Source organism: Elephas maximus, chromosome 11 (genome assembly GCF_024166365.1).
Source record: "Elephas maximus indicus isolate mEleMax1 chromosome 11, mEleMax1 primary haplotype, whole genome shotgun sequence".
In the NCBI taxonomy this organism is placed as follows: domain Eukaryota; kingdom Metazoa; phylum Chordata; class Mammalia; order Proboscidea; family Elephantidae; genus Elephas; species Elephas maximus.
In genome coordinates this window covers 76,715,890-76,739,180 of record NC_064829.1, presented here as the reverse complement: position 1 = coordinate 76,739,180, position 23,291 = coordinate 76,715,890, and the positions used below count along the sequence as shown (strand labels likewise).

The 23,291-nt window shown below is 35.0% G+C and overlaps 1 protein-coding gene across 9 annotated transcripts in view; it reads right to left on the bottom strand.

The window, feature by feature from the left end:
* The window catches only part of CCDC102B (coiled-coil domain containing 102B), a 453,215-nt gene that overhangs the window by 333,774 nt on the left and 96,150 nt on the right, over positions 1 to 23,291 (bottom strand). For all 9 annotated transcript variants that reach the window (XM_049901993.1, XM_049901991.1, XM_049901994.1 and 6 more), the window contains 3 exons: positions 17,930 to 18,532; positions 15,209 to 15,429; positions 5,531 to 5,639 (listed from right to left, as the gene is read on the bottom strand). In XM_049901993.1, coding sequence (XP_049757950.1) covers positions 5,531 to 5,639; positions 15,209 to 15,429; positions 17,930 to 18,520 — 921 coding nt within the window. In that variant the 5' untranslated portion in view covers positions 18,521 to 18,532. The remainder of the gene's footprint in view (positions 1 to 5,530; positions 5,640 to 15,208; positions 15,430 to 17,929; positions 18,533 to 23,291) is intronic.

Genomic DNA, 23,291 nt, shown 5'->3' with positions numbered 1-23,291 from the left:
AATTCAGTACAACTGAATTATTTAATGTTTTATAATATTCCAATTATCCACATGAGAACTTTTAAGAGATTGCACCTGCATCTCATTTTCTGTATCACAGATGTTTTAATATAAATATGGAATTATATATTGTATTGGCTTTGATCATAGCTTCAGAAGGGAAAACATCTCCTCAAGATGATCTAAAATGATAATTAAATCAAACAAAACCCACGGCCATCAAGTTGATTCCAACTCACAGTGACTCTATGTGATAGATTAGAACTGCTCCATATGGTTTCCAAGGCTGTAATCTTTAAGAAAGCAGACTGCCATATTTTTTTCTCGTGGCGCAGCTGGTGGGTTCAAACCACTGACCTTTCTGTTAGCAGCTGAGTGCCTAACCACTGCACCAATAGGGCTCCATAAATGACAATTAAAACCAAGAAAATCAAACCTGTTGCCATTGAGTCAATTCCGACTCAGCCACCCTCAAGGGCAGAGCAGAACTTCCCCATAGAGTTTCCAAGGAGCGCCTGGTAGATTTGAACTGCTGATCTTTTGGTTAGCAGCTGCACATTCTAAAATGCATTTCATAGCTGTTCTAGTATGCAGTCTTTGTGTCTTAATTCCTTCCATACAATCCCTGTAGAAATACCAGCCAAAGGAGCCCTCTGTCTGAGAGTTCTTAACTCCTGTTGAAACACTGCTCCACTGCCTGGAGAAGAATGATGCTGAGTCTCCGCTAAGCCCACCACCTCTTCTGACCAACTGAGCCCCTTCCATCCAACTTGCCATACTTTGTCCTGCAATCCTGCCACAATTCTGATAGTGGCCAATTTAAATGCTGCTATTTTTTTATCTGGAGGGTGGCCACTGGGCTATGAAAGAGTCTGAGGCAAGAATTCAGCTCAGCAGGGTGTGATTAGGAAATAAAGAGAGACTATAAAAATCTGACAGAGGATTTGAATCACAAGCAAATCCGCTGACTGGAGTGCTGATGTGACATGACTATTCTCTTATTCTAAGAACCCATGCTGGGCTACAAAGACAGTTACTTGTTTTCTGTTTATTTTCTGCTTTGTTTTGTTTTGGTTTTGGTTGCTGTTTCTTTGTGCTTGTTGTTGTTCACTTTCCTGAGTGTTTTTACCATGAGCCCCTCCACCAGAGGGAATATGAAGATTTCTCTGTTCCTTGCCACATGCTTCATTTCTATTACTACTCCCACGTAATTCAGTGCCTAAACAAACACTATCTCAGGATACACTAGTGACCTACCCACACAGAAGTTGTTTCACATTTTGTACTTTATCTATCCTATGTAAAACTAATGCCATTTTTATTGGTGATTTTGTTAAGTATGTATTTTGGTGGTTTAGCCAAGCGGATTTGGGTTTTCTTGGGTTTCCAAATGACCTGGAAGGCAGTTAGGCTCTAAGTACAAAGGCAAGTCACTGACGTGTTTTAAGCAAGGGGGTAATACAAATGAATTTATGTTTTTAGAACTATCACCCTTGTTGCTGGAATAAAAAATGAATTAAAGTAGGTCAGCAGTGGTGGTGAAGAGACCTGGTAGGAGGGCACAAGTAAGAGCTTATGATGGCTCTGTTTGGGGAAGTAGCAATGATAGATGAAATGGCATGAGACAGGATTTGGAGGCAGAAATGACAAGATAATACATGAATGTTTAGCCCAAGAATAGCAATAAGAGACAGTGTTTTAAAATGAGCTTTGAGTTCACAACTACACTAATTCTCCACCATATACCTATTTCTAATAAGTACCTTCAAGGACTCTCTACAGATGTGTGCAGAATATGTCCCATCTGGCATGATCTTTTTAAAAGTGAAGTATCAATGTAGTTAACTACATATAACTAGCACTGCTATTCTCCTAAATCCCCCAACTCAGAACGGTCTTCTGAGGGTTAAATGCGCTAATGCTTCAATATAAGCTATAAGCACCATAAGGGAGCCGGTAATGCCTGTGCCTCTATAAATATTTATTTAATGGATGATTAAAGGTCACTGTAAATTGTAAACTACTAGACACATTGTGGAAACTCTGGTGGTGTGGTGGTTAAGAGCTAGGGCTGCTAACCAACGGGTCGGCAGTTCGAATTCACGAGGTGCTCCTTGGAAACCCTATGGGGCAGTTCCACTCTGTCCGATAGTGTTGCTATGAGTCGGAACCAACTCAATGGCAATGGGTTTGGTTTTTAACGGAGTCACACTGTTATGATCACAAAAAGATAAATATCAGAGTAAAATCCATAAAAAGACATCAGGTTAAAAAAAAACATGATTTTCAAAGAAAGTTGAAAAAGTTATTTTCCATTTTTTAGCATGAGGCCAGTTTTAAAATGTTAGCAGTTTCTCCACACCTGGCAAAGGATGTCTTCCATATAAGGCATCAAATTCACTGATTGTTAAAGCAACGTATCATAATTATTTGTAATCAATATTATTTACATGACCATTTTTTTACTAGACCATGAGATTTAATAGCAACGATAGTTTCAGCATCCTTGGAATTTATAATCTAATTCCAAATCAGTACATACAGACTTGCAAAGGAAAAGCTGAATAAGAATTAAAATCAGCATACAGACAGCATTTTTACCATAATTACCTCTACTACTCATTGTCTTGACTGCATGTAAAATACTTACTTAGATTATATGATTAAAGTGTTATACTTTCTCTATTCTAAATGCCAGTAGCTTAAGAATGATTTCTCTCTAAAATGCGTACCAGACTTTCAAATACATTTTTTAAAATCTTGATCTATTAAGCACATCTGTTTCCATCTCTAAAAATTGCTAATCTTTCCATCAGCACTTCTTACCCAGGCATGTGCTTGCTTTTAACAGTTTCAGACATCTAAAAAAGAATTACAGTTTTATCCAAAATCTTTTAGAGATAGAGAGCTACAGTCAAGGCTAAGGTGAGTTATCAAAATTGTAGGGGAGAGGAGTAAGGGAGAACTCTTATAAAATTTAAAATAATGTATCATGACACTACTTTCTTTCTGATTGTTGATCAGCTACATGAGGATTTGAATATTTTGTTCTTATAATTATTCGTTATTGCCATATTTAAATATAGCATAAAATCCTGTTATAATCCATTATAAAAGAGACTCAAGACAAGTGTATAATAATAATTACATGTTTTTAAGTACTGCAATGGGGTTTTTTTAAGTATTCTTATTTTTTTAACCTTTAAGCATTTTCAAATTTATATTTTATAAAAATAAATATATGTGCATACCACATTTCTCCAAAAAAAGAAAACAAATTCCTTGTTAGGAAGTAGAAAGAGGTATATCTATATATTTTTTAATCCAACTTAAATAATTCAAACAATGTTTTATCTTTATCTCTGTTTATAATGTTTCATCATGTATAATAAAAATTTTTTTTCATTTATTGTCATTTATTAGAGACATCCAGCTTTGTAGTTCATCTAACTGAAACATTCACTCAACAGTTTAAATATCTGGACAATTTTTCCACAAAGACGTTGAAGTGCCCTGTTCTGAAACCCTATCAGCGGGTTATCTATTAAACATTATACTTGTATTAATATATATATCTACAAGAACATCAAAGTATGAACACAGTTTACACTGTATAACGCTATTTTGTTATATTTCTTTCTCACCTATAAAATTATATTAAGCATGTTCCCATTTGCTACCAAAAATAAGACTGTTCTTGTATAAAAAGCATCAAACATCTTATAATATACATACTGCTTTGTAAACCATTTCAGAATATGACCTTTTCCAAAACAGTTGCTACATACATGCTAAATAACAGGAATAAAGAGATGCACAGGAGACTGAGTAATATTATCAAGTCTGCACTGCACACTGGTGGCAATATACAGTAAATGCATGTTTCTTTTTTAGTTAAAGTTAAGATCAATGCTGTCTTAAATGTTAGATTTCTTAGTTATGTTTAAAGCCCATTATATCACAGAGCATATACATACACGCTCCAAGCATAGTATGGTTTTTGTGTTGTGAGCCATTTTTCCTGCATATTAACTTACTGTCAATGTTCATGCCTAAAGAAGTCATGTTCAGTTAGGCACCTGTGACTACAAGTACTGTGAATCCATATATGCGTATGTGTGTGTGTCTGTGTCTGTTAGAAAGAAGAGAGATACCTCCAAAGTTTAAGATAGAAACAAAGCCACTTTGACAACCTAGCATATGAACCCATAAAGAAGAAATAAACTTAACTTAGATTGTATGATTTTAATTTACTCCTCATTGAGATATGCTACATTTTCCAGACACTCCAACTAAATTTTTGCTGTTCTCACTGAAATTGTCTCATTTATGAATGATTTGTAAACATGACATATTTATTTGAGGGTATCAGGAAAAGTTGTTCTTCTACATCTCATTGATCCAGAGGGTTAATATAACTACTTCTGCACCTGTGCAAGATGATAACTATGCTCTAATGGACGTTGGGGCACCTGCACATGGCCCAGGATTAAGGCACACACTGGCAGCAAAAGTGTGTTAACATTCCATCATATGATTTCACTAAACTTAGGTAAAGACTGCAAACATTATCACTTGTTAGACACAAACATTAAACAACATTCATATGGGATTTCATATGCAGAGGAATGGTACCACTTTTTAAACAACTGATGGGAGAATAATGAAGGCAGCTCCAGGGATGGTTAAAAAAACACAAAAAATCCAGGGCTGGTTACATAATAGATTTAGATAGTCAGCTTCTTTACACAGATATTATCACACTGCCACTAAGTGTTACCTCATTTGCGAGCATTTAGTTTGTCTTACTTATTGTTCTATCCCACATACTTAGCTAGCTCAGTATTTTACACAAAGAACATGTACAATAAATGTTTTATATAATAAATATTAATAAGTCATTTCATCTGAAAGATTCCACAACAGCATTTTACTGATAAAGGTGCAAAGGAAACTTATAAAGGCAAGTAGCTGATCCTAAGTAACTATGATGCCAAATATGAAAACAATGTCAATAGGCATGAGATAAGTTGATATTTTCAAAACGTGTCATAAGAGAGTAAAATAACTTTGTCTATGTTAGAGGATAAGGAGCCCTGGTTGCTCAGTGGTTAAGCGTTTGGCTGCTATCCAAAACAGTTAGCAGTTCAAATCTACCACCTGCCCCTGGGGAGGAAGATATGACAATCTGCTTCCTTAAAAATTGTAGCCTTGGAAACCCTATGGGGAAGTTCTACTCTGTCCTATAGGGTCGCTAGGAGTCAGAATCGACTCAGTGGCAATAGGTTTGGTTTTGGTTTAGTTAGGCTGATCATTAAAATATAAGTTATTTAGAACAAGATGTCTTATGACGAGTTTGACAATGTCCACTACTGATGTGAGTTCAAATATTCATCTTATACACGGAAGTCCAGTTTTTTAACCTCTTCAGCTTTTCTGTAGAAGCTCTGCCTTATGCCTGCTCTATTACACATTCAAACAGAGAAAACATTCTGTGTCATTTCTTCTTTTACATCTTATGTCTCCATACCTCTTTTGGATTTTTTAACTTCAATTCTCTCAGTTCTTCATACTTCCATTTCCATAAAGACAAAGCTGATTCCAATTGTTCTATTTCTTTTTCCAAAGATGAGCGTATTCTAAATCATTTAAGAAATAAAAGAAAGCAGATTAGATTTATAATGTAAAAATAACTTACAAATGCATTCAATTTTAGCTTTTTTATATTCTTAATTTTTGATGTTTGTATATGATTATTGTAATGAGAAAAAAATTTCCAACTTATTTAAAATTACAAATATTGAATAAAACTTGATTTATCTTGTTATTCTGTCAATTAACTCTACAGTAAAATAAGCATATTTAATTTGGCTTTGCCCATATCACAATAATTGATTTCCTGGCTACTTTCTCATACGTTATTAATACATTTCTCTACAATGCCTATTATTCATATTTCCTTATAGAGGAGGATAGTATAAGTTTCTAACTTTAACATGGTTTTCTGTCTTCATAGCGTGACTGCATATGAACAAAGAAATCTTTGAAATGACAGAGAATGCCAAAGAGCCTACCAAACATTTTTAAAAAACTAACCATTTATTGGGAATATAAAAGTAATTTAAAAATATTTGTAACTTTGTTTTAATGAAGCAATTTCACTGGAGTTTCTGCTATACTCAAAATAACAGAAATTAATTTCATAATTTGTAGAATTACTGACAGAACTAGGAATAAAATCTGATCCTTTAATATCTCTGTCATTGATTATTTTTCCTATGCCCACAAAGTCCATTAGAGTGAGTCATTGAAAATAATTGTTTCATTTCTGACTGTAATAAGCAAATATTGACATCTGCAATCAGCTTGTCCTCAGTTCAAACATATTCCTTTTTCCTCTACTTCCATGGACAGAGTCGATTTCCCCATTCCTCAATCCTAGGTTTTGGCAACAAGATACTAGCAGATGTAACACAAGTAGAGATTTAAAAATAACTTGTGGGTTTGGGCTTCCTCTCGCATGCGTCTGTCAGGGTTGTGAGAAGAGTTTCCCCAGGTAGCTGCTGTTCCAGAAGAAGCAGACATGGGCGGATCTTAGCCAACCTCACCAAGGATCTGAGCCCTGTTAGATCCAAGGCTTGAAACAGAGATGGGCGGATCTTAGCCAACCTCACCAAGGATCTGAGCCCTGTTAGATCCAAAGCTTGAAACAGAGCCACCTAGCAGAGCCCAGCTGAGATCAGTTGATGCCAGTCTCCTTGCATCCACAGGGGCAAAGTAAATAATGGGTGCTTCAAGTCACTGAATTTCAAGTTGTTGTTGTCATTGTTAATGCAGCAAAATATAACTGATATAGAAATTGATATCTAAAAGTGGGGTGCATCAATAACAAAAACAAAAGTATGGAGATTACACTTTGGGATCAGATGGTGACCAAAGGCTGGAAATGCTGATAAAATGTATAGGAGGCTGGAAAAATAGTGACCTATGTCACTTAGTGGTGGAGCATGTGGTAAAATTGTCATCTGCAGTATCTTAGAAAATGGAAAATATGCCTGACATTACCAACGGAATGCTAGTGGCACATGGTGGCCATACACTTGAAAAGTGCTTATGCAACTGGGCTGGCTCTCCTGTGTTTCATACAGGACTGTGAGAAGTACCTGCAGGTGCTGGCCCACTGTTCCCAGAAGGAGGATAAGAGACACTGGGCATAACCAAGTCTCCCTTGCAGAGCCCAGCCCCCATCAGCCAATCCCCAGCTGGCTGACAGACTCTAGCTAACAAATGCTGATTGTCCTATGCCACTGAGACTTTGTTAGCTGTACAACCTTATCGTAGATGTAATTAACTGATATTCACACATGAATCTATGTCAGTGATGTTAAACGTCATTAGAAAGCTTAGAAACATTCACGGCACCATAAAATATATGCACAATCCAAATAGAATATCATTTACATATCTATAAGAATTATGACTCTTCCAGGTAGCAAAACTATGAAAATAATTCAAAGTAGAAATTAGCCTGTAAATATACTAATTTAATCCAATCAAATAATTAAGTTGTCTATTAAAGAGTTACATCATTTTATAACACCAAGCCAAAAAAATTGAAAGAGGTCACAAAAGAATTAGTTTTTAACCTCGAAGCACTCAGGCTGCAAAAACAGCACCATTTCTAGGACTTTGATTTGGAAACCCTGATTATTGGCACAGCAAATATATCAAACAAAATCTAACTAACAAAAAGTCTCACTGTAGAAATCTGGGTCTTAAAAACACAGCCTATGAATGTCCACAGCTCAAAATTTAAAAAAAAATCCAAAATTTCTGATAGCTAAGCAAACCGAGCCAGCTGATGACATCCAAGTTCCCATTTATAATGTAAATTTTGTCCCTAGTGTCTGCTTTTAGGATACCAAGAAGAATATAATTAGGTACAGAAATAATCAGCAAATCACCAACTATTAATATTTTTTGTTAAGTTTAGAAGGAATGTGCACAAATCATTAAAATACATTACTATTTGGCATTTGAATACTTTTAAACTTTCACATGATAAAGCATATTTGAATATTTAAGGGGAACTGGGTATTAGACTTCTAAATTTCTTGAAAAGTATGATAAAATTGTACTAAGTTTGTAACTTTGCTAAAATATTGTAGATATTTTTATCTAAAGTTTAGATCTTGCTTAAACAAATTTTTACAATTTTATGGATAAGTATTTGAAATTAGCTGATTTTGTACTATAGTTTTTTAATTTTTAAAAATTTACAGAAGACATATGGAATGCTTTATATTTTAACATTCAATAAAAATATGAACAGAAATCTGGCCCTCTAAAAAAACCATGGAAAAAAAAATTTTATTAAAACCATGGAGCAACTATCAAAATAATATTAAAATGAAGGATTTTTTTTGAGGGGGGTAAGTTCAACATTACCAAGTATTAGAGATTCTTCTATCACCACTAGATGCATCGGTCAGGTGTCTGAGGTGGCATTTCAACTGACATTGGAAATTTATCCAGTAGAATATTACAGTGTCCTACCAGGCATGGGAAATTCTGTCTGGTACCTTCATCTCATATACGTTCAACACTTAATATGCACCAGACATGCTAGGTCCTAAAGACAGCAAAAAAAAACCCAAAAGGTCCATGTATATTATGGAGGGAAATTCAAGACATTAAATAGATATATTCATTTTTAAAAAGAATACTGATGATAAGAATCACCATATTTATAATTTTAATTGATTAGATTTATATGAGTATTTAAGAACTTGGAAACATTTCTTGTCAGCAGTTGAAAGACATAGGGATGAAACAGGATCTATGAAACTAATAAAGTACTTTATTAAAAGAAATTAATTAATACTGGGTAACAGAGCATATAGAAGCCCTGGTAGTGCAGTAGCTAAAGCGCTCAACTGCTAACCAAAATGTCACTTATCAAAAGGAACCCACCAGCAGCTCCACGGAAGAGAGATGTGGCAGTCTGCTTCTGTAAAGAATGACAGCTTTGGAAACCCTACGGGGCAATTCTACTCTGTCCTATAGGGTCACTATGAGTCAGAATTGACTCAATGGCAAAGGCGTTGGTTTGGTAATAGAGCACATGGAGTCCCTGGGTGGTACCAATGGTTTAGGACTTAGCTACTAACTGAAAGGTTGGCAGATTGAAAAAGTCCTGGGAATCTACTTCCAAAGGATCACAAACATTGAAAACCTCATGGAGCAGAGTTCCACTCTGAAACATATAGGGTCGCCATGAATCAGCATCTAGTCAGTGGCAACTGCTATCCTGGTGGTACTATGGAGCATATATTTATCAATTGATTCCTTAAGGATAACTTCGAGAATTATTTTATTTATAAACAGAATAATACATAAAAATTGTACTTGAAAATTTGAGAAAGATCTAGATTTTTTAATTTATAAATTTAAAATTATACATGTTAAGAAACCAAATGTCAGGTTTTTTTTTTAATTAAAAACTAAAAAAAAATTTTTTTTTTTTTTTTTTTAGCTTTTACACGGTAGTAAATCAAATGCTAATTTGAAAAAATCAAAATAAACACAATTTTTTCAGGGTAAAAAAGTTCACATTAACATAAAAACAATTTATAACTACTACAGGCTAAATGCTCATCCTCCAAAATGTCATCGAAATTACCGGGAAACTGTTCCTTCCAGGGTTTTACAAATAGTTCAAGAACATTTCAAACTACATACTAAGTATGCTTTTAATCTCCGTTTTATGCAATATGGATATAATCTAAATATAAAGTTACAACTATCTATATCATATCTAAACCTAGAGTAAATATTCAAAAGACATTTTATAAAAAAAATTTTTTTTTACCAAAGTATTCATATTCCTTACTTAAAGCAAATTAATAACATTTCAAGGATAGTAATATTTTAGAAATGATATTTTAGATTACCTTTATCTCTTTAGATATACATCTTAAAATAATTGGTAATATTTTTCAAAATTATATATTTTGATTATGTAAAAAAGTTACAATTTGGTCAGGAAATAAGGGACAAGAAATTCATGAAAAAGCATTTAATAAGATGGTTGGATATTGTTAGAATGGCCTATCAAAGAACGTAACTCTATACACCCATGAAGGACAGTGCATACCTAAATTTATGCAGCAGAGGGCACTCTATAAAGCCTTAATTTTCTGACCTAGTTATTTATTTTAGATTTCAGAGAGATTTTTCAAAATTGGTTAATTCTATAGTCAAATTTATAATTGAAATTTAAATCATCATCATGCTATTTAAACAATAAAGCAAAAAACACACTCTAATCTTTATTCCAAAGGATACTGTATATTTTACACATAAATTCTGTAAAATAAACTTAAGCCCAAGCTCAGTAAAAATATAGTATCTTTAAAATGATGTTATGAACTTTAAAAAATCAAATTACTAAACTATATAGAATTTTCAGGGTCTTTTTTTTTTTTTAAAAGATAAAGTAGGAACCAAAGTTATTTTTATAGAAAGATGTGATTACACTTTATGCAATCTTCTTACACTTTATTAACTATTATGACCTCATAATTGGGCATAAAAATTGGATACGTAGACAGGAATATTAATAAAAATATTTCTCAGGAGTGAAATGCCCTGAAATGATAGTATCTGGGAATAAATATTAATCATTTTTGAACTGTGGGAAATTCCATAGTAAAAAAATACCTAATTAGTCTTTCTGAAAGAGTCCAATTAATGTCAAAATGTTTTTGCCAGACCAAAATAATTAACTTGTAATAATGTTTGGCTGCCCATAGTTATTTTACCACAAAATGCAGAGGTAGTGTTGAACTATGAATAATAAAGTTTATACAGATTTATTTTTAATGAGCAATGTATCTGTCATTCTGTGACTGCACTTCCAACTATTTATCATTACATCTGGCAGAAGTAAATGTTCTTAGCTGCAAACAGTTCAAGCCACACAGTGTTAATTTAATTAGAAAAGATATATATTTAGAATGCTGTTAAGTTTGGAAATCTTCAGGAGAGCCAGAGAGGAAGGAGATGCGGCCAGGAACGAGGTCCACCTGCATGCCACAGGATTGGTCCTAAGAAGACCCCACTATCTGTCCTTTCCTATCTGTCACCAGTATATTCTTCTGGTAACAATTATATTTCTGGCAAGCAAACATGTCCAAAATTAGCTAGTTTAAGTAGGGAAAGACATTAGTTGCTCAAATAATCTCTGAGGAAGCAAGAGAAGCAAACTATAAACTTGTGCAATCAGAAAAATCCTCCCCAAAAAATCATGAGGCAGCACCAGGGCCACCACTGACGTCCAGCATCACAGCATGACCTCAATGCCACCAATGCAAGACACTGGGTGGTGTCACCAGAGTTCAGAGACCACTGCTGCCTCTGAAAACCAGAGGTCACTACAGCCATTACTTTCCCTTCACCAGAATGGACGCTGGATATGCTCTTCTTCCCTGTAGCGTTAGCTACTGCTTAAAAGACTAGGGGGCTTCATCTGAATTACTGCCCCAGGCCAAGGTCTGCAACCTAATTGCAAGGGAGACTGTGGTAGACACTTACGTATTAGGATTTGTATAATCTACACACAGCAATAGGTTAGGCCTCATAAGGTGGCTGTTACTGTGTGCCATCAAGTCAACTCCAACGCATAGCGAGCCAATATGCCCACTGGCTTTTCTATTTTCTACACTGTAATCTTTATGGGAGCAGATTGCCAAGCAGATTGCCTGGTCTTTTCCCCATGAGGCCACTGGTGGATTTGAACCACCAACCTCTTGGTCAGGAGCCATCGCGCCACCAGGCTCCTAGCGGACAGTCCATATCTAGAATAAGCAAGTGTATAGAGAGCAAAGTTTATGAGTAGTTACCAGGAGTGGGTGGGAAGGAGGAGGAAAGGAAAACTCAATGCTTAGGGCACACTGAGCTTCTCTGAAGGGTGATAGCATAATCTGGGAACAAATCAGGGTGATGCCTGAACAACATGCTAAGCGTAATTAGTATCACTGAACTGTACATATGAAGATTTTTGAAATGTCAAATACACATTTACCATAATAGAGAAAAATATGAAAAAAAAGACAAAGGCTTATTGTATATCCCACTACTAACAGTGAATAAGTAAAGTAGGCATTTCTAATTTTTAACAATATTACACTGAACGATATTAACCATGTCTATGTGCCAATTTGGAAACCCAGGTGGCATAGCGGTTAAGAGCTACAGCTGCTAACCAAAAGGTCAGCAGTTTGAACCCACCAGGTGCTCCTTGAAAACTCTATGGGGCAGTTCTACTCTGTCCTATAGGGTCGCTATGAGTCGGAATCAACTTGACAGCAGCGGGTTTAGTGTTTTTATGCACCAATTCATTCACTGTGTTAATACAGTAATTAAAAAACCCATGTTTCTATTTGCATGGTAATCTTTGAACCATTTTTAATTTCCTATATCTTCTCACCAGGATTTTAAATTCATTTTACTAAGGAAAAAATTCAACATTTAGCAAAGCAAAGAAAAATAATTGAGGCATATTTCTTTTCTTATCAAGAAAAACAATTCAGAAAATAAAACCAAGAGAAAGGACTTAAGTTCAGTTTAAACGACACAAAGCAGACAATTTTATAAGGCATACAGTAGTTTAATATGAAGACTAGTTCTGAATGCTAAAACAGTTCATCGTAACATTCTACATCATATTCTCCCTTAAGATTTTCACAAAAATCCTCCTTACTGTTTAGGTGAACCTAGCTCTTAACTGAATCAGATTTCCCATCTTAATCCCAAATATTCTGCCTGGACAATTTTATATCTAAGTGATCAAAAATATACAAATACTCAAGAGTATGAGAGGTTTCCAGATACTGGATAATTATGCATAAGGCTGAAACAGTACACAGAGTACAAACAATACAATAACTCTTATTTTATTCGACGGGGAGGGTCTAGTCCATGACAACAGTGGAAATGATTCCCTGGCTTCCCTCAGTTTAATCCCGTGCCCCAGTCAAGAGAATGTTCCCATTAGCTGGGAACATAGAAAAATCACATTCACATTTCCTCAACTCACGCCACCCACTTGCTGAGATTCCAGAAGGAAGACTTTAAAAGTTTAGACAGATTTATAGTAATAACACATACTATATCCTTGAGAAACATTCTTTTGTGATGGAAAAAAAAGGCTTTTCAGTTGCCTCATGTGGATTGCATGTTGATTCATGGACACGTACACCCTGACTTACAATGTCCGTGGGATTGTTTCTTAAAGAAGAGAGTAGGAAGATAAAGCTGAACCAAAGGCTCCCTTTTCCCCTTATTTTTTTGGCCTATCTATGGTTTCTGTATTGCAGTTTCTGGAACTTGAAAGCTTACTATTTATGGAGATTGTTCATGTATTCCAGGGAAGTTGAAAATGGAAAATACATGTGTATATATGTGTGAGTGTGTAATGAATGCTACATGCGCAGAGCATTAAAACTGGCACCTTAGAGGAAGGTCTATCTAGGACACAGCAGTTTCTAATTACTCCTACTACTCTAGATTAGTGAAGTAAGTAAATGGGTTTGAGAACATTCTATAACCACTAAAAAGTTAATTCCTTCAAAAAATAAAAACACAGAGGTTTGAATGTGATTGTGACATATAGGTGCAGGTAAAATTAATTTTTAGTATGTGTACAGGTCTAAAGATACAGTGGCTGCAACAATGGGCTCAAACTTAGCAATGATGGTGAGGACAGCACAAGGCCGGGCAGCATTTCATTCTATTAATACTTATTGTGTTCTTATTACCAGTCACTTTCTCAGACATAATTTGTGATTGATCCTTACAAGAACTCAGTGAAGAAGGCTGTGGCAGGTTGTAGTTTCCAAAGATGGCCACCAGAGTTATCCTATTCTTAATGTTCTTCTTATAATATGATTTTGACACTCCTTCCATTGAGCAGTACAGTTTATATCCCCTTGCCCTTGAACCTGAGCAGGCCTTAGAAACTGCTTCGACCAGTAAGTTTGGCAGAAGTGATGCCATGTGACTTTTGAGGCAAGATCATAAAAATGTCCTGTACTTCTGTCTATTCCCTTAAGATGCTCACCCACAAACTGGCCATGATGCTGTGAAAAAGCTAAGTGGCCATACTAAGGGGCCACCTGTAGGTGTCCCAGCTGAGGCCCCAGCTGAAAAACAAAGTCAACCACCAGATACATAAGTGAGCAGGGCTTACATATGGTCTCAACTCTAGCCCTCAAGTCACCCCCAGCCACCGAGCCAGCCCAGCTAAGCCACTTACAGCTGTCGCTGACAAGGCATACTTAAGATTCATGAACAGATTATATGGTTGTTGTTTAAACAACTACCATTATTTGGGAAGGTTTGTTACACAACAATAAACCAAAAAACCAAACCCACTGCTGTCGCGTCAATTCTGACTCATAGCGACTATATACAACAGAGGAGAACTGCCTCATAGAGTTTCCAAGGTTGTAATCTTTACAGAAGCCAACTGCATATCTTTCTTTCACGGAACGGCTAGTACATTTGAACCAGTGACCTTTTGGTTAGCAGCTGAACTCTTAACCACTACGCCACCAGGGCTACTTAGAAAACTAGATAATAGGCATAGCTGCTCCTAAGTCTACAAAGGAAAGCACAGTCTTCCTAACCAATGTCACATGGCTAGAACTTGTCAAAACCAAGGTGCCTGTTCAGGTTTCTGAATCACAAGTCTAGTGTTCTTTCCTCTATACACACGTGATCAGTGTCCAAGACATCTTTTCTGTGATCAATAGCTCACGACATTGTGAGTTGTCTGTTACTAATAATAACATGGTTGTTCACTTTTACCGACTCATCTGAGTCCAAGAATGTTGCAAAAATAGATAATACATTTGATATTTTAACCATATACGTTAGGAATTCAAATACAGTTGAGGTGAATATGCTGGAGGTGACAAGAACATGGTTATAATTAAAGTCATGTAAAAGAAAGATAAGAACTAACAAGTTATCCATTACTTTTTGGAAAAAAAGTAAATATTTATCAAACTCAGTTTTAAAATCTTAAAACTTAATGACTATTTGTGGGTAAAATACATTCTCAAGTGACCATTCCATCAGGGTGAACAATTTTAAGAAGTTTAAAACCCAGACTTGGTGAAGGGGGACAATGATTAGCACTTACTCTCTTTCTTTCCATAAGACTTTTTTGAGGTCATCTGAAGGCACCTGCAAAGCGGACATTTCAGGCGCTTCACTCTCCAAAGGTGGATTTATCGCATGCGGTCTTAGTTTAGGCTTTGTTGCAAAGTTTCCAGAACCACCATTATTGAATAAATCAGAAAAATCAAGATTGAGCTTCATATTCTCATTTAATCCTAATGGATCAATAATCACACCTTCTTCCTGAAAGGAAAAAATAATAAAATAAAATAATTATTGGTGAATTTTTAAACCTTTCATGAGAAAAATCAGGGGGAAAAAAGACACAATTTGAAAGGAAATAAATGTATTGACGTAGAATCAAGTCCTTATTTTCATTTCATTATCATAAGACTGTTACATCGCCAAACTTCAACTACATTCTTCTTCAAAGTGGTTTTTCTTTTCTATGTTCCATCTTACTATGATGAAATTATTTTCTCAAAAGTTCTGCTTTAACTTTTAGTTTAAGTTTTCTTTTTCTAATAATATCTAAAAATAACCCTGACTAAACTTAAATATCAGTAAAGAGTTATTTAATGAGCTGAATTGCTCTTTAAAGTTTTGTCACAAGTTTGAAAGTGAAGTCAACTGATTATTTTTTAACAACTTTGGAGGACAAGGTAAAAAGAATTTTCAGGAAACTCTTGAATATTTTAACAGGCATGTGCATTGAGCTATTTAAGTTCACTAGTTGAATCGCAAGTAGAATTTAATTGGACCTTTTAATATATATGGACATCAATTACCAGAGAAGCACACTGTTTCAATCATCCTTTATCATAATTCCAAAACTGCACTGAACTCATGATATAGATATCTGTCTATAATTTAAATTTGCCATGATGTATGGGCTTTAAATGAGATAATGCAATTTATAGTAGCCAAGTTCAAATAAAATCTCAATGACACATCATTATTAGTGTTTTATTTTTAAAATAGTACATGTGTACTGGGCTATGTAGTATAATTTGCCTCTCCTTTTTCTCAAAAAGTTAGTATTTTTATTATTTATACCATTTTGAAAAACAATAAGACATACATAGTTCTACATGAAAAATACAGTGGTCAAGCAATCCATACATCCATGAATATTTTTCTCATTAGGCCTAGAGTTGGCAGGGAAATTGGTCAAAATAAAAAACAGCGGATTGAAGCTTCTTCAACATCCGAATATTAACTCCCCTATCATCAGAAGGGATTTTTACTATATTTTTTCCTAAATAAACCAACTTTTAATAAATACTCGCCATCCTGGTGGCTCAGTGGTTAAGAGCTACAGCTGCTAACCAAAACGTTAGCAGTTTAAATCCACCAGCCACTCCTTGGAAACCCTATGGGGTGGTTCTAGTCTGTCCTATAGGGTCACTATGAGTTGGAATTGACTCAGTGGCTATGGGTTTGGTATGCGTGATTTGTTCTTGACATTGATGATACAAAAGATATTCCAAGTGAAATCCCAAGATACTGAGAATTTCCTAGCATAACAAATGTGAAGGGAAGCCTTCACATTTTCAAATGTGATGTCCAGTGACTCATACATAATAAAGACCTTTTTTTATTCAGTGCACATCATGTTAGCTACATTTCTTCATTCCAATCACTAGATTCAAATACACACAATTAACACGACTGAATTTTGGTAATACGTAACATTTATCCAAAGATGCACACAAAGAGAATATAGATACTATGGCCTAGATTCTCGAGATTCCAAAAAAAAAAGGCACACTTAAACACACACACACAAAACCAAGACCAAATAAGCAGAAGTAATTGTGTTCTTGTAATCTTTTTAAGACTTTTCTTCTTTTACGATTGATTCTAGATTATATCTACCATAAGGTCCATGCTTCATACAAAGGCTAAAAAATTTTAGATAGAATTATAAAGGTATAAGACATTAACATGATTTTACATTTTGAAAGATGGAATTAAATAGAAAAGGATAACAATATAAATTGAAACTGTGATATGACATAACATGATTACCTACAGTTTCTCAAAGTATCTTCCATGGGACATTAATTGTATTTACCAGGTTAAAGAAAAGGGGGTGGGTCCATGGGTAAATAAGTATGTATGAACTGCTAGATTAAATAAAATTTAAATAGTTTCTTTGTTAGAGAATTCTCACAAACTTCACGATTCTAAACTATACCAAGAAGTTCCAAGAGCAGGTAGTGTGACCTGTCTCCTAAAAGTATTTGCATATGGAACCCATTTTGCAAGGAGTTAACTGTCAGACCAGAGTTTCACATCTTGGGAAGTGTAAAACTACTCTACGGATCCCTTATTATTCATATAGCAAGGATAATGAGAGAATTATCATCAAAATTTTCTTTTTTATAAACACTGGCTTAATTTTCACTAAAAATACCAGCATGGTCACTGTTCAGCTTGCCACATATCCCTGCTTCCCCATCACTATTAAAAAAAAACCGATTGCCATCAAGTCAATTCCAGCTCATAGAGACCTTACACGATAGAGTAGAACTGCCCCATAAGTTTACCAAGGCTGTAATCTTTAGGGGAACAGATCTTCAGGTCTTTCTCCCAGATCCTCTGGTGGGTTCCAACAGCAACCTTTCAGTTAGCAGCCAAACACTTAATCATCGTGCCACCAGGGCTCCTTCCCATCACTCTATACAGCATTAACACATTTACATAATCTCTAGGACCCTCTGTGGATTTTTTTTTTTACCTTGCTATTTGTGTTCTCTTTTGCAGAAGATTGATTTTTTACCAAACACTCTCTTGTTTGTGAACGAACTTGAAATTGTTCTTCTTGTGCATAGGCTTCTAAGAAATAAGGACGCTCCAGGTCCTGGGTAACTTTAACTTCTAGAGCTTCTTTCTCATGGGGCAATCTTTGCTTCTTTTTCAGTGTACTTAATTCTTTCAGTGCCATCTCTAACCTTATTCTTAGCTGTCTTCCTTCCTCCCTGGCACTGTTTCTTTCGGCTCGAACTTTACTCCATTTTTCTCTCCAGTTGGCAGTGCAGTCTGACCACCACCGCATGGTCTTTTCCATCTGAGCAGCTCTGGCCTTCACCTCTTCAAGTTCCCGCAGACGAAGCTCTTCACTGATGTCCCATTCATTGGTGCTGTGTGAGTGTGCACAGACATTTTGGGTGGCATGAGACTGGAGCCCATAAAGTGGCAAATAGGAGTGGCAGGTTTCCCTGCGGGGTGAGGCAGGCACTACTGAGTCACAAGGTGATTTCAGTGACGACTGCTGCATCTGGAAGATTTGTGCTTCCGCAATTAATCGATGAATGGAATCTAAATTCATACCTTTTCAGGCCTAAGGAAGACAAGGAACATAATTACACATTTGAATTTCCCTTGCAATTACAAGAGCAAGACCTAGTTGGGTTTTTGTTTGTTCATTTGTTTTTTAAGTTGATGAAAACAATGCATGTTTTCCATATTGCATAAATGCGCGTTGTTTTTTCCAGTGTAACCAAAAAATATACAGGATTTTGTGAAATCGTAATTATCCTCAAAGAAAGAAAAATTTCTCACATTAAATCTTGCCAAAAATATAAAGAAACAATTGAGAATAGTATATGACATCAATAATTTATTTCAACAAATAAGATTATATTTAGATAATGTTTACTGTCATGTGTATTGTCCATTAACTACACAATAGTCCCTTTCTTCCCTGCTAACTAAATCCCGATTTGTTCAAGTGGAATACAGAATTCATTAATCTCTGGGAAGATAAATCCCCATTGCCATCCCAGGTGCTAAATCATAATTGGTCTAAATCTGCCATGTTGACCGCATCTCATTGACCATCCACTAGTTTCAAGGCACAAATATGGCCTCGTTCTGGCTGATGAGATATAAAGAGACATCCACTGGGAAAGGCTTCTCTTCCAGGAAAATATGAAAACCGCAGAATGAGACACCCCCTTTCCTCTGTTTTCTTCCTACCTGAATGAGGGCATGAGTATGGAAGAAGAAAGTGTACCAGTCATCTGGTAGCATTTAGGTTGGTGGAGTCAAGTGGGGAAAAGATCCTGATTTAATGATGACGTTACTGCATCAACTCTGGAGTACCTATCTCTGGTCTCGTTCCTACGTAAGAGTGATTACCGGTATTTATTTAAGCTATAATAGGAGCCCTGGTTGTACACGGGTTAAGCACTCAGCTACTAACTGAAAGGCTGGTGGTTTGAACCCAACCAGTGGCTCCGAGGGAGAAAAGACCTGGAACCTGTTCTCATAAAGATTATACAGCCTATGCGTACCACTATAGGGGTAGTTCTACTCTGTCACATGGGGTTGCTATGAATCAGAATCCACTTGATGGCACATAATAATAGCAGTTGGTTTTTCTGTTACTTACAGTCAAAAACATATCTAACTGATACATCAATTAATTTAGTATTATTTAGTATTTAGTACTAATACTGTTATAAGCTCTGAAAATTGGTTATTATAAGACATGGCCCTTTTCCTCAAAGATTTTACAATCTAATGGATGAGGCAAGCAGGTATAAATAAAAAAATATATTATATTTACTGTAACAAAAATATTTATTGATTCACCCCATCTTTTTTTTGTATGCGTTATGGGCGAAGTTGGTGTTAGGTTCCTTGGTGCTCTAAGGAGTAGAGCTCCTTAGAGGAGTGATGAACTCTGTCTCCTAGAAATGAGGAGGTCTCACACAGCAGATGACACTCGAACAGAATCTTAGCAATTTCAAAGCTTTTAAGACAGCTTTTCCTATAAATGGTAAAAGGCAGATTCATTTATAAATGCAAAGCTTTCTTAACAATATGTACACCCATTACTTTATTCAGTGTAAATGTAACCACAGAGCTATTTTGACAACAAACCAAGTGGAATTTCTTCTTCAAAATAATTGAGTTAAAATATACAGTTCAATTTACAAATCAATATGGTTCCGTGGCTGTATAAAATTACTCATTATTATTACCAGGTAAGTTTTTATGGTGTAAATAATCATAGGTGACATTTTATGTGGATGACATTAATTTCTTTCACTTTTTTCATTTTTAATAATTATAGATCATAAGCTGCCTCCTTATACCCCATCTATTTTATCGACTGATTGTGTTTCATTATACCAACTAATTTGCAAAATAAGCCTTTACTTATTTTTTTTAAAAAAGGACTATATAATACTAAGTGTATATTGTTTTCAGGTGTGAAAAAAAATTTTTTAACAAGTGTCCTGTAGAGAGCCCAAACCAATATACTCATTATAATCCTTATTATAATAATACAGACTCATGATTGTAATTACTTTTATCAGCATTGGTATATGGCCGATCATATTTGAATTAGTGCTGATTTGGAGTAAACAATCCTTCATTTTCTGTAATTCAGAGGGCAATAATAATAAACTGACCAAATTTCTTGGACCATTACTAAACCAAAATCAATGTATATATAGAGTTTTAACATAGACTCTTAAAAGAAGAAAAGAACAAAAGAAACTCTTAATTAGAAGCACACTAAATATTTTATATCTATTTTTTTCCTTTTGGTTAGAATTCTAAAATGAAGACAGATTTTTTTTTTTAGCACATCAAAGTTAAATTTATCCTTCCCATTTTTCAAAATAAATCAGAATCATGAAATTGCAATGACTTTAAAAATCTCTTATTAACTTTTATCTCACTAGCATTTTGAAGACTGTATAATTGGATTCTGGTACATTGGGATCTTGCCTACCAATTTACTATGTATTTTTCTACATCTGATTAAACAAAAGTGAGTTGGGTTTAATCATTCAGTCCTTGAACTTGAATAGTATTTCCTGTTCTGAGGAGTTTTCTCAGTCAAGGGTAAATGGGAATATTTAATACATATGTATATTTATTGAAGCAATCCCTTACACATATGTGCATTCTCTTCAGGGTTTATTTCATACAACTATGAAAGTCTTTGCCAATGGTTGTAACACAAGGCCCTTGATCCATGCAAAAAATATTTTAATGCCATTGACTTTTGGTTTCTTATACTGAATTTTTGCTTTGAGAAAAATGCTTATATAATCAGACTAAAATAATTCTTGCAAATAGTTTTGAATATAGGATGCAACCAAATAAATAAAATGTTACGGCTCTATAACGTATATATAAGATTGCTAAACATATTGCTTCTTGCCAAAGAGGAGCTTGATGTGTAAAACTGTGACCTCCAGAACCACACTCTATTGTTCAAGTCCTGAGTGTGACACTTTCTAGAGAGATGACTTGGAAAAATTATATAAACTGTCTTTGACTCAAAATCCTTATATGTGAAGGGAAACAGAAATAGCAAGTACCTCATTGAATTGTGAGCATTAAATGGGAAAATGCCTGCATACTGGCTGTCTTAGTCTGTCTCTTAGACAAGGAGACAGTTTTTCTCAGCAATTGAAGTCTCTATTATGTCACATTGGGCTAATGTGTCATTTAATTTTTTTTTTGGTTTTTCTCTCTTTTTTAAAATCAGGAATGGTGTACTTAAACAGGGAGAGTATAAGAATAAATGATATTTACAAAAATGCTTTGAGTTTTATGTGATAAAAGTACAGTATTAATTTTTATATAGTACTAATATTAAAAAAAACTAATATTATTCAGTATAAATTCAAAATAGGTTACAGGTTTCAAAGCAAGCAAGTATAGGAGGCATGGATTTCACCAATCACAAACTCAGATATTCACAAAATAAAATATACTTAATTTTCCTATAACTAAATTTATTTTCTAAATTGATCCCTGACATCCTTGATCACGGACACTTCTCATCTTTTAATTTGCTGTTTATTCTCTACTTTTCTATAAGGTACCATATGAGGCCCCATACAGGAAGGACAAAGAGGGAAGAGAGCACCAAACTGACAAGTGCTCCTTGTTCTACTATATTTTTAAGTGCCTTGAATGTGGAAGCTCAAAGGTCAAGCATTTTGTGTGCGTGTGTGTGTGTTTGTGTGTGTGTTTGGAATGGTGGTCTTTACATTTAAATTTTTCAATATAATATTTCATTGTGTTTTCAGTGAAGGTTTACCCAGAAGTTTAGGTTCCCCTTCAAACAATCTATACACAAGTTGTTTAGTAACACTGAATTGCATGAACATTCTCATTATTTTCCTTCTGATTGTTCCATTTCCACTAATCTAGTCTCTCCTTCTTTTTAAAATAATTGTTGGCCATTTGGTTTCATATAGATGATTTTTTAAAGGAGCACAGTATTCGTGGGTGATATTCATTGTTTTGTAAGCCAATTGGTTATTTAGCTACAAGGTTACCTCAGGGGTTAGTTTCAGTTCAAGATTTAAAAAACATTGTAGGGCAATAGTCTCAAGGAGTACTCCAAGTCTCAACTAGCCCAGTAAGCCTATTTTTTGTTTTGTTTTAGGAATTTGAAGTTCTGTTCCACATTTTTCTCCCCCCGATCAAGGTCCATCTAATGTGGCCCTGATTAGAACAGTTAATAGTGGTAGCCAGGTACCATCTAGTTTTTCTGGTCTCAGGGTAGATGAGTCTTTACACTTCTTTTTACTAACCTTACTTTGACTTCAAAAAAAAGTGAAAATAATCTTTTTTTTTTGTTTGTTCTCTAGACAAAGGGGTAATTTCAATTACTGACATTCATTGAATGCTTTCTAGGTGCCGGGAATTTTGCTAAGTGCTTTTCATTAATTAACCTGCCCTGTGAATTATTTACCATTATTCCCTCATCCTGAAGTCAAGAAACTACGACTCTGAGTGCTAATGCAACCAGCCCAGGTGTACCATGAGAGGTGGCCAATCTACTTTTGGAATTACGGAAATTTGAATCCAGAGCCACTGCCTCCCCATATCAAAAATATACCACTCCCAGATATCATCTATTTTCATTTGCAGTGAGATACCTTTCCTATTACTTGAGAAATACATTTGGTAGAATCTCATTTTGGATATTTCTAAGCTCAAATATTCTCTATGTATCACACCATAATCAGTCCCCCAATTCTGACATCGCTGTTCGAGTTAATTCAATCCCCTTATCTTGGTTTAAATGAACTACAAGGTCTGGTGTCTGTCCATCCTTC